Source organism: Catharus ustulatus, chromosome 8 (assembly GCF_009819885.2).
Source record: "Catharus ustulatus isolate bCatUst1 chromosome 8, bCatUst1.pri.v2, whole genome shotgun sequence".
Taxonomy (NCBI): Eukaryota; Metazoa; Chordata; class Aves; order Passeriformes; family Turdidae; genus Catharus; species Catharus ustulatus.
Genome location: NC_046228.1, coordinates 12,154,339 through 12,166,527, shown reverse-complemented (window position 1 = coordinate 12,166,527; position 12,189 = coordinate 12,154,339). Strand labels below are relative to the sequence as shown.

At 42.5% G+C, this 12,189-nt stretch overlaps 1 protein-coding gene across 8 annotated transcripts in view; it reads right to left on the bottom strand.

Moving 5' to 3' along the window:
- Positions 1-12,189, bottom strand: part of SH3PXD2A (SH3 and PX domains 2A) — a 237,910-nt gene that overhangs the window by 27,743 nt on the left and 197,978 nt on the right. For all 8 annotated transcript variants that reach the window (XM_033065577.2, XM_033065578.2, XM_033065579.2 and 5 more), the window contains one exon: positions 155-268. In XM_033065577.2, the coding sequence (XP_032921468.1) occupies positions 155-268 (114 nt within the window). The remainder of the gene's footprint in view (positions 1-154; positions 269-12,189) is intronic.

Genomic DNA, 12,189 nt, shown 5'->3' with positions numbered 1-12,189 from the left:
ATGAGAAGCAACCATTAAAGTTAAATCTCACTCCTTTCAATGGCCTGTGGCTCTATTGTGCATCTTCTTCCAATTAGAATCTCTCACTTGGGGGGTAAAAAGCATAAAAGTAAGTGAATATCAATTTTCTCTGGTAAGAAAAACCTTTCCATACCTTCTCCAAATTTAGATGTGTTGATGTCAGAGTCATCTCTGGTTCCATTTTGGGACTCCAGGTATGTAGCAGGGACCCATCCCTGCTCCTCGGCTGTGCTCACAAACCACCAACCTACAAGAAGAAGCAAAAGAAGTTTCTCAGTCAACATTTAGAGGAACAAGAAGAGTAAAATGCTACAGAGGAGATGGCAGAGTCAGCAGCTCTGCTGCATGTTTGAGGTATTCTGCAGCTTCCTAGAACAAGGAAGGGTTTAGTGCTATTATACCATTTCCATCAGACCCTCTCCCAGTGGTAGTGTGCAGGTTTGCTAGAAAAAGGGTGCAATGAAGCAAATATCAATTTATTTTAAGGAATTCAAAGTCCATCCATGACAACTGTGACTCAAGTTCTCTAATTGAGTTTCTCCAAGCTGGTCTTGCTTCATGTACATCTACAGTATCAAAACACTTTGTATGTATAAATATGTACATGTGCACATATGTGAAACCGCATGGACACTGTCCAAATTTTAATATGAAGTATTACAAAAGGAAAATGAGGGAAACAGCAAAGACATTCATAGAAGTGCACAGATTTCAGAACAGGATATAAAAGTGCTTCTAGAGCACTTGTAACCACAGCTGGTGTTTAACAAACATGACCTGAATTCAATACCCTGGGAAGCTGGAAAGTACTGCACAGAACAGAAATCAAGAGAGAAAAGCCAACTGAAATCTGACTTCAGGCCATAAGCACCAGTTACTTGTCTTCCCACCTGAACATCCAAGTTCAAACAGTATCTACAAAAATGTTAAGTATTCAGCAATTTAAGTGGATATAACCTTTAGGTCGTATCTATGGATGGATGAATAAAACTATACACATGCCAGTTTCAGATTAAATGCATTTCAATTGTAACTATCCTTGTCTCTTTTCTTGCTTGGTTACACTGATTTATTGAATTCTCCAATGGCTTTGACATAGACACACTCACCCAAGAACTTGCTGCTCTCAGATATGAGCATGACTAGATTCTCCTCCATTTAGATAAGGTCTGGTTAAGACAACAGGAAAATAAAAAGTCTAGCAGGTAAGCAAACCACTTCTGTTGTTTTCTGTGATACCGCAGTTTCCCCAGAAAACATAAGCTGCTTTGTTAGGACCCTACAAACTGTTATGAATAATCACCCTTCCAGCTTCCCCAAAAGGAGTTGGGAAAACAGCTGTTTCTGTACATGCACCTCAGAACAGTTTACAGACTTTGATGGCTGTCATAAACACAGCAAATTTCACAGAAGCCTGCCTGCGATGAGCAAAGGTGCCAGCCTGGGCTCTAAAGAGATTGGCACCAACACTAGTGAGCTGTGAGGTGGCCACACATCCCTCCCACAGCTGGGATGCCACAGCTGGGATGCCACAGACCAGCCCAGCAAGGGGGAAGGAAAGTCTGCTAGGCTCTGCTGCCAGGCCACATGCAACTGCCTGTAAGAGAAAACCCACCCTGCCAGAACAATGCTCAAGTGTTCGTGCTAAAAGTCACCCAAGTTCATTCCAAATCCTGTCACAGAAGATTTTACCAGAGAACAGTAGCTACAGACCCTTGCTTTCCTCCCTGGGACATGTGGCTGGGAGACAATGCACCCCAAGCAAGAACCCCTCACATGCCCCTGGGCAGCTCCTAGGCAGCTCTATTTATTTACTCTCCAAATTCAGACAGATTTCCATCCTCTGGCCCAGTAGAGATTTGGAAACTTTGTTTCACGAAGCTCATGGTTGGAAAGTTTAAATTTAGTTATTCTCCCTCCACAGGAGGTGGATTCTCCTGCCACGAAGCCCACAGTGAACACACAGGATCTGCCAGCCCATTTCAGAAACACGTCTTCATGGTTGTTCCTTATTTCTCCAGTAACATATTGACATGGGTAGCAAACACAGTTTAACGTACACTTATAATTAGGCACAAATATGAGAAGCTGGCTTCCAGCTGATATTAATTAGACTGGAATAGTTTACGTAAACTCTTCCTCAGAAAGAAATTAAACACAAGCCCAGAAAGGACTTGCCTACACTTAAAAACGTACATTTGGGCCAAATTCAAACCATGGTAAAACCATCTTTGGAGGGCTGGATCGCACTTCCTTGACACCAATGCCATGCTAGCCCATTTCACAATACAGCTCCTCTGGTTTGGCTCACTTGCCTCCAAGCCAAGCTTAGATCTTTTGCTTGGGGGCCATAGGGTAGCTGAGCCTCCATCCATCTAAACATGACTCAGGCTAGAGCTCCTAATTTCCACAGAATTCATGAAAGCCATAATTTCTTTCTAAAGATTCCCTTTATAAACTCTGTGCAAGGGTAAAGTATAAATGAGAAACCTCTGCAGTTACTGAGAAATCACAGCATTTTTCCAATGAAAGAAAGCCAGTCCCCCACTCTGAAATTCTCTTCCCCCATTTCAAACTTGCTTCTCAGAAGGACAGATTAATATAGCCCATTGAAACAGCATGTTAACATAAAAATATGTTTTGCTTAAACCCGACAACTGAGAAGACTGAGAAACTTCCAGCAACACCCCCCAGCAGCAGCGAAGTCACAAATGGATGCTCACAAGCAAGATGTACAAAGTCTCAGCAGCCACTGTTGAGGCAGCACATACCTTATGAGATCTAAACCTAAATTAAAATGGCACATCCAAGCCATAAGCCTGCAGAAAGGAAATTACAGCACAGCACAAGAATTGACTCCTAGCAGAAAATGGCTGCAGTGCCCCTGCAGCCTGTGCATGGCAGCCACAAACTGCACAACTCTGCCCTGCTGATCATCAAGTGCTTGCTCTGCACCATCCCCTCCATTAGAAGCATTAGGGCAGCTGCTGTTTGATACCTTCACCCCTTCCCCCTCTCACCCTTGGGTTCGTGGATATTCATGGTTTGCAGATAAATTAGACAGATTGGTCTTAGTTTGCACCATTACAGCCCTGGCTTTCTGCAAACCATCCTTTGCCCCATCCCCTGCCATCTTTCCCAACCCAGGGCATCACAAAAAACTTGCTTTTGAAACGCAGAACAAAACATTGCATTTATTTTGAGTTCTCCCTCTATGCTGGAGTTTAGCTTGACTTCACAATTCATTATTAAAACCATTCTGCAGCAACATCTGCAGAGAATTATGTAAAGTTATCTCTGTGCACTGCCAAGCCAGTCTGAGGTTCACTCTTGCACTCACACCATCTGTAAAAATTAGGCAGTGCTTTACAGATTGAGTTAACCCTTACAGATGCCCCTGCCTCTCAGGCACCAAAACAACTCTAATGCTGATGTGGCATGGATGTCTAGACTGAGACTCCCAAGGTCTTGTCTCTGATGAGGATTTAAAGGGAGTTTGCCTCACAAAGGCACAAAGGGAGTTGTAGCCACTGTGTCCAGACCAAGTTCAACTTGAGCTTTGCTGCATTACTCCAACTGCCTTAACACTAACCCAATAATTTTTTAAGGTAGGAGTGTAATTTTGTTCCCATATATGTTGCTACTTTGGTGGCCATCTGCCAGCACCCATAAGCTGTAACAGCCAAGATATCTCCCCATTTGCAGAATCCACCTAGGCTCAGATAACTTCCAGGCATTTCACAAGTTACCAAGAAATGACCAGTTCCACTTGACAGGCATATAATGCACGTGGCAAGATGCTGATTGCAAAATGCATTGGTCACACTGGAGAATGACTAAATGACAAAAAGGCTTGGACTCTTAAAAAATCATGTTCTTGCTTATAATTGTGTTCCCAGTCCTCTTCCCGAAAGGCTTTTGCAAAAGCAAAAGAATTAAGCAAATGTTAACCACAACATGCACCATGAGAAACTACTGGAACATAGTTAAAGGAGTATGTTCTATGCCAGTTTTGCTCATGTTTGCATGAATCCTTATCCATCCATACTTCAGTGGATGATACACACCAACAAGAGAACAAGCTATTCCCATTGAAGCCTGTCTGACCATAAGATGCAATTTCACGATTATAAGCTGCACCATTTTGACTAAAATTTTGGTCCAAACCCAGAAGTGCAGCTTATAATCAGGTGTGGCTTATATATTGTCCTAGTTTGGAGGACAGGTGTCTGCTGAGAAAGGCAGGAGCTTCTCTTTGAAATGGAGAATGTAAACCCCCTCCCTTCAAATTATTATAATTCTGAAATCAAGCGGCTTTCAGGCAAAGATATGGGAATTAGGAATAACAGTTCTTTACTAGGGAAATTAAAATAGAAATACAGTACTACAAAGAAACAAACTCTAAGCCCTGACAAAGTCAGAGTACAACCTGACACCCCGTCAGGCAGGGTGTTGGTAGCAGTCCCATTAAATGGTGGCTGCATCCTCCTGCAGTGACAGATGTGGCTCAGTTGAAGCAGTGTTCCTGCAGAAGGTGCAGTTTCCCTCTGGAGATCCAGTGATGATGTGGAGAAATCCGGTTTTCCTCTGGAGTCCAGTGGAGAAAGGGGCTCCCTTAGTGTCCCAAAACCTCTTTTTTTATTTTGGTAAGGAATGTTGGGCTCTTTTCCCTGGCTGGAGCAACTTCCAATGGGATGCAGTAATTTTATCAGTCACACAGTGGGACTCAATGGCCATGAGCAGAAAATGACTCTCTGGAGGAAGGATGGGTTGTGAAAAGATAAAGAACAATGCCCTGCCTGGTTTCAATGGATGGCCCATCAGCAGAATATCTGCCGTTGAGATAAGGATCACTGTCCCCACCCTCAACAGATGGTGATAGAATAGATACCTTTTATCACGTCCTGTATTGTAACCCCAGCTGACACCTGGACATGCGGCTTATAATTGTGAAATTACCGTACATGAAACTGCAGGATCATGCTGAACTTCAGTTTCTAATTCTCTCCTCAACCATTAATTTCTCTGTAGACTTTGACTGTCATTTTATGAGCTTAACTAAAGTAAACAGGACCGATAGCACCACTGTAAAAGGGCATGGCTATTTCTCCAGCATGAGTAGACTACACATTCTTCTAAACAAATACTTAAGTAACACTCCACCTCTCAAGAGTCTTGGAAAAATCCCACTCAGGCAGCAGTCTGGTACATTTGACACATGGTCTATAGGCTTCAGAGAGCTGTTCATTTTTAAGTCCTTCTGCCTTGAAACTCTATCGAGAGTTTTTTTTACCCAACAAAATAATTTGCCCTACAAAGCAGTACTAGGTGCAATTAGGTCACCTCCAGACCAGTCACACAGACCTTTTCATGCCAACAGATGATTACTTCCCTTTAGAGATATGATCTACTTCATTCAAACCAACCAAGATAAGGGTGTTGCTGCACAGTTGAAGGCACTTGCTTTTCCACCCCTCCAAAGCTCTGGCCACACAGTACACATATATTTGATACACATAGGGCAGTCAGTTCTAATTGCCTCTGACAGACCTCTGAAGAATATGTAGATGTATAAAGGTATCAGAAGTAGTTTTTACAAGAGGGATTTTCTGCAGTAAGCTTATTTTCACACTCACTACACTCACTCCTGTGTTAGACACTAAAATTGTCCATGCTGGCTCTGCTCTCTGTAAAAAGCTTTTTCAGTCCCACACACTTGGAAAAGGCACAAGGTTGAAACCATTGAATTTATATGAAGGCCAGTGTCCGACTGCTGAGAGTTTTGTTCTTACAGTTCACTGAAGAGGCATCTTTTTTTAAATATGGAGATACATGCAAGAGGTCTTTCTTGCATAGAGCTGACTGCAGCTTAGGGTACAGAAGTCTCTGAATGACTCACTGCAAGGCAGACTAAGGCTGTCATCTTAGGATGAATTTTTAAAGCTGGTGAAATATTAAAGGCAGCTTTCACCTCAAAACACATCCCAGCCTGTGTGCACAGCAGACTTCACTGCAGCCACCACTCAACCATGGAGCAATGTTTGTCTTGTTTTAGAGATGAAAGTGGGGCCCAAAGACATGCCCCAGGAAGAAAGATGTTTGTGGAAGACATCCTACTCAAACACAGTTAAGATCCACAGCACAGGTTCATAGTGTTTTATGTGCCACATATTTATGGGCCACAGATAAGGATTCCAGATCAACCAAGTATTGTGATCCTTCCAGCCAGTTCATGTCCTAGAGCTATAAGCTGGGAGCGTAGTTCACATGGGAAACTCCACTTCTAACAGGAAGTGTTGCCACCCCAAATGTCTGTGTCTTATTGCTCTAACATTCAGGAGTGGAGGCTCTTGCCTTGGAACTACTGTAGTTGCACTCTAGGTACTAAATCCTACTTTAGGAACTTAAGAATAAAATTCACCACCCCAAGTTACTGCTTAACTCCAAGAGATTTTTAAATTTGCTGCTGAAATACCCCAAGAACCCACAGTGCTGCAGTAGGGCAGAGCTATTGGCTTTTTCATGTAGGAGAAAAGTGAAAAAAGGATCAAAATTGCCCCTCCTTTCTTGGTAGCCTGGCATGGGAATTTGGAGATTCCATATGGGTTATGAAACAGGTCTTCTACCACAGCATTAAAAAAATGAATGAAGAACTACAAACACAAACTCCACCTTTTCGTATTTTTAAAGAGCACCTCTTGTTTAAAAAAGGTAATTAAGATTTAAAAAGTAATAAGCAAGCATTTTCCTCCTGGTACCAATAACCCCAACATCTGAAGGATACCTTAAAAACCACACACCTATTCAACAGTGGTCACACAGCCACAGGCTGCCCAGAAACCTACCCTCAATATTTAAAACTAAGTAATAGTTTTAATATTTAGTGAAGAGAGTATACATTGAAGAACAATGAAAGGCTGTACACTCCTGTGCCTTGGGTTCAAGTAAAAATTTACAGGTGTCCCTGCAAAAATGTAATAGAAACCTGACCTTAAGAGCATCATTCTAGAACCCTGACAACCCAATGCACACGTGGACTGCCCTGGAAACACTTTTCTTTCCCTCCTTAGAGAGGGTCTGAAAGCTGAGTTATGTTCTCATCAGAGTAACGGCTGCAGCAGTTTTTGCTTAATTTGTTGATTGAAACAACACTTAAGGGCTTCCTGAGGAGAGGGAGTGGATGAGGATCCGGGGGGGGTGGAGCCTCCTGGAAGGCTGAAATGTGTTGATATCATTTTTTGGCTTTTAACAGGACAGCATTTTGCCTTCTGGAGCTAAACGTTGGGACAAAAGGCCAAGAGCTGAGACCACAGTTAGCTTTCTCCACTGAGATTTGACAGTAACTGCAAATGCTTAGAGCTCAGCAGCAGCATAGGGAATTGCACTCCTTGCACTGCTTTAGGTGTTACTAAGCACAAGGAAAACAGAAGTGAATCCCAGAGTCTGGGTGCTGTAATATATTCTTCCTGCAGTGACTGGTTATTAAGGCAACTAGCTGGGTTTACTGTCCTACTCCTTCCAGTCTGTCTTCTTCCTACACTTGTACTGTCAATCTTGTGATATTTGTAGACAGAGACTCCTCAGCTGTGCTGTTTGCAAATCCCATTGCTGCTGCTCCTATAGCTGCAGAGCTGGCTGGCACGGAGAGCCCACTACATGTGAATAAACCTGCTAGTTAATGGTGCCACACAGGTTCTTCCTGGGCCCAAACCAGCTGATTAGGTGTACACAAGTGCTTGATGCAGAGTCCCCAAGTGCATCGCAGATTCTGGCTGAAATATCTAGCTTGCACTAATTGGTTTCACATCACGTTATATGCATAAATACACATGTATCTATGTGGAAATTCACACCCTGACCTCTGCACTCAAACACATATTATCCTTGTCTTCTGCTGGGATTGGAATTGTGTTTCCTTGTACTTTTAGAAAAAACAGAAGTGATCAGAACATGGGAAAAGTTCATGGGAAAAGAGAAAACTGGATAATATACAACTCAGCTCTAATATTTTATGGGTTACATCACTAGCCGAGACGATGGATATTCTGAGTATTAGACAACTAGGAAATACCACATTACTGTATTTATTCAAATCTTATAAACTAGTAGGCAACAAGCCTTCCAGAGGTGCACATTTGGCAAAATACTTATATATTTATCTCTCATTAGAGTGACACACACTTCTTGTGTCTATGTGTATAGGGAGTTGTTCAAGTACAGCACACAGTTTATCTTTGTGTTCTGATAATATAAACTGATAGTTACAGACTCCAAGTGCTGTATCTGCAGCTATTTGCTATGGCCCAGTTGTTACCCAGGGGCTTCCCCTCCCTGCTTAAAAAATGGCCTCAGATTTGTGTATTGACACAGCTGGAACAAAGGAATCTGCCAAACACGTTTTCTAGAATTGGCAAGTACATCCACAAAGTCATCACATAATCCAGTACAAATTACACGTTGTGTTCTTAAAGCAAGGGAATCAACACACTACCTACATTAACAGATATGGAAAAGTCTTTGACATCGCCTGTAAATCCCAGATCAAGTCCCATCACATTCCAGGTCACCAGCTTCTCTTAAATCATGAAGCACTCTGGTGTCCACAAGATAGGAGAAGATGAAAGCATCACTTGCTAAGCCTGCTCATTTCCAACTCCAAAACACAAATAGCCAACATGCCCAGGGTGTTGGCCAGCATCCCCAGACCCCTCACTTTAGGGGATCCACAGAGCAATCAAGTCAGCCAGTTCTACAAGTCAGTCAGCACCCAAGAAGCTGAAAAAAGTTTTCTAAGGCTCAAACATCCTAATGCCTTCTAAAAATAAACTGTAAATAATCTTTCCCTTCCTGCTTTACTTTCCACCTAATGATGAAACTATCTGTGCAATGTCAGCTGCACTCCACATAGTCCAACACATCTGTGTATGTGCTACCCACAGTACCAACTCAGTTATTATAGAAAATACCTGGTTACTGCTCACAGATTTTGGTTTTATTTTCCATTGGATCCATTTGGATACCACATTTTTCCTGTCTGACCTCCAGTTCTGGTCATACTATACATATATTTTCACCTTCTCTTGAATTCTTTTCTCTTATGAAGTGACAGATTTACACTGATCCTCCTAAGATGAAGTCTTTGTGATTTCAGTAGCCACAAGGCAAGGTAAGATTGTGGAAATCACACAGACTGAACAGCCGGTACAGTAAATTCTGCAAAAAGTCTCTATGGGCAACGAGTAGTACTGAAGGGTCTCTTTCTTTATTCTTTCATTTTCCCTAAAGTTTTGTTTACTTCAGCAGGTCCAGAAGTTGACTAGGGAGGATACTGTCTGCTGCTAACATCTTCCAGTACAACCTTCCTGATCATGGGAAGTTCCTGGGGTACTTTCCTTCCTTCATGTTCAATTACAGCTCAGAACCATTAATTTTCTCCTCCAAAAAGACTTCTGTTCTATATCTCCTTTTGTATTGCTATTGTTAAGAAGATGCTGCTCAAGTAGGAAAGTTAAGCAAAAAGCCTTAAAGCCTGTCCCCTCATCTCCTCTCCAGCAGCCCATCCTTTAAAGGTTGAAATCTACAGACTTGAGGTTTTAATGAACCTGCCAAACTGATGATGTCACCATGTTTACATAAATCAGTAATTTACAAAATCTCCCAACCACAAGTGGATTTGGCTGGGGTGCAGAGAGAGGATGACTCCAGCAGATATGGCAGAATATACAGAAATTTGGTGGGCAAACCCAGCCCACGGCAGAAAAAGAATCCACTGCCTTCAGAAAGACTACACCAGTGTAGTCAGTGCCTGCAGCAAATCTTCCAGAGCCATGAAGAACTGATTACAGTAAAGGCATGCAAACAGATGGCTTTCCACCCCATGGGGCATGGGGAGCTCAGCCCTAGAAGCCAAGGGAGACTCTATTAGTCATGACCAGTTGTGGGGCTGTATTTTCTGTGGTCAGCCAACGGGGTGCAACCATCAAGCTCACAAGCAATTTCCTTTACATTCGCAGGACTTAATCTTAATGAAAACACATTTGTGTCCAAGCCTTCTTTAGGAAAACATGAATAAGCTTTCAAACAGGCCTCATAGAAATCTTGTCCAAAGATTACAAATTACTTCCTAGTGGTTTAAAAAGTTACAGACCCCTAACCCCAACTGATAGGAAACGACCTTCACAGGCAGCAAAGAATGGCCAATATTTACTTCCCATACAGATTGACAAAAGTTGCTTTTGTTTAAATTTCTTATTCTGAAATCTGTAGAGAAGGTGGTGTCAGTTGCTTACAGAGAATTCCTCATAACCACACAGAATCAGGAAAAAGAGTCTGAGAGCTAAAACCTAGCGAAGTACCAAACAGCACTGCAGGTGCTAGAGTCAGGATCATACAGGAATTCCGTATTTCATTTGAAAACACATCTGCTGCCTCTGAGGCACACTTTGGTTACATCAGAACAGAACAGGGCAATGCTACACAAGAGCTTGAAGCAATGAACAAAGGCTACAGAATACCCAGCAGAAATCTCAGGATAATGCAATCAAACAGTGATATTAGTTCAGTCTGAAGCACAGCTGAGTCACCAGATTAAAAATGCTGGCTTTTACAAATAGCTTTTGTGGGATCCTTCTGACCCACAATACTCCTGCTAAAGAGCAGAGACACCTCAGTTTGCTGCAGCATCACTCTGCAGCACTCAGATAACCATCTCACAAATGGCCATTTCCATGTCCTGGCTGTTCCTTGAAGCTCTGCTGTCCAAACACAACTTCTGTCCGGCTCTATTTATTAGCTAGCTCCGGCGAGACCATAGCCCAGATGGGATGTTATCACAAACACTGATGTAAGCCACATCCAATGCTCTGCTCTCTCTCTGACACCTCTTCACTGCCTTTCTCCTGAGCTCCATTCAAGCTGTGTTTCTGCAGTGACCCTGGGAGCTGAGCCTCAAAGAGCTGCCTGCACACGGCTGCAGGAAATGACAGCTTGGGAAATGAGTACCAGAGTGATGAATAGCTGGCAACAGGAGCAGCCAGTGTGTTAGTGTGCTGCCAATTAATAACCTACATTGTACTGAGCAGGGACATACATGGGCAAGAGTATCACTGACACGCCTCAGAAGAGATTACAAACCCAATGCACTATTTTCTGAAGTCCAGGTTTCTGTAAATTTTAGAAATTTAGACTTGTTACTATATTTTGTTCAGTGCGAAGCTTAACTGGCCTCATTTGGAGCAGATTAAGGAAAACTGGAAGAAAAAAAATACAGAGAAAAAGATTTGCTTTTTATTTTTATTCATCATGAAGTCCCAGACAATGAGAACAGCCTATGCAGGTGAAACAGAAGGGAGTATTGATCTTTAAGGAAGAAGGATGATTCTTTAAGGAATCATCCAACTAGATTTAAAAAAACCAAGCAGGAATAAGTGGGGTATCTGCGTCCATCAGCTCTACCAAAAAGGTGCATCAGCAGCATAAGAGAAGCTGGTAAATATAGGAAAGTTACTGAGGCAAAATACTTGGGGGTAAGACAGCTTCCCCCCATCTCAAAACCACTCATATTGCAGAAAATATTCTCCACAGAGCCAAGCAACTAAGAATTAATTTCTACTCATTCTAGCTTACCTCTGAATACAAAGGCTACTTGGCTCAAGCACCTCTGCAGAGGTTTTGCTACATGGCAGTAAGCACATGAACCTCACCTGGGTGTCTCACCTGGGACCTTGACTTTAAAGAGTGATGTTTACACTTTGATTGCTCCTTACAGGCAGTCTAGACTCAGAGCAGAGAATCACTGTCTCAAGAGACCAAAACCACCTTGCTAAGCGAGTTTTGCACTATGGGAACATCACCAGCAATGTTTCTATTAACACCTTTCTCATGGAAAAAGACCACACTGTCGGTGGCTTCAGATGCTGGTCTGCCTCCAGGAAGGTACCATTAAGTGCACAATAAATCAAAGTTCCAATACATAAACATTTTCATTTTCTGACTCTCCTTTGTCTCCTGATGCTTAAACAAAGCTAGAGCAGGCTCTAAGCACAGATTTGCTGGCAACAATCAGGGAAGCTGATCTTCTAATGCTAAATAAAGGTTAGCAAGGCAAATTAATGACGTGAGATGCAGAAGAGCTGTCAATCTCCAAACATTTCACGGAGCTGAGAAAAG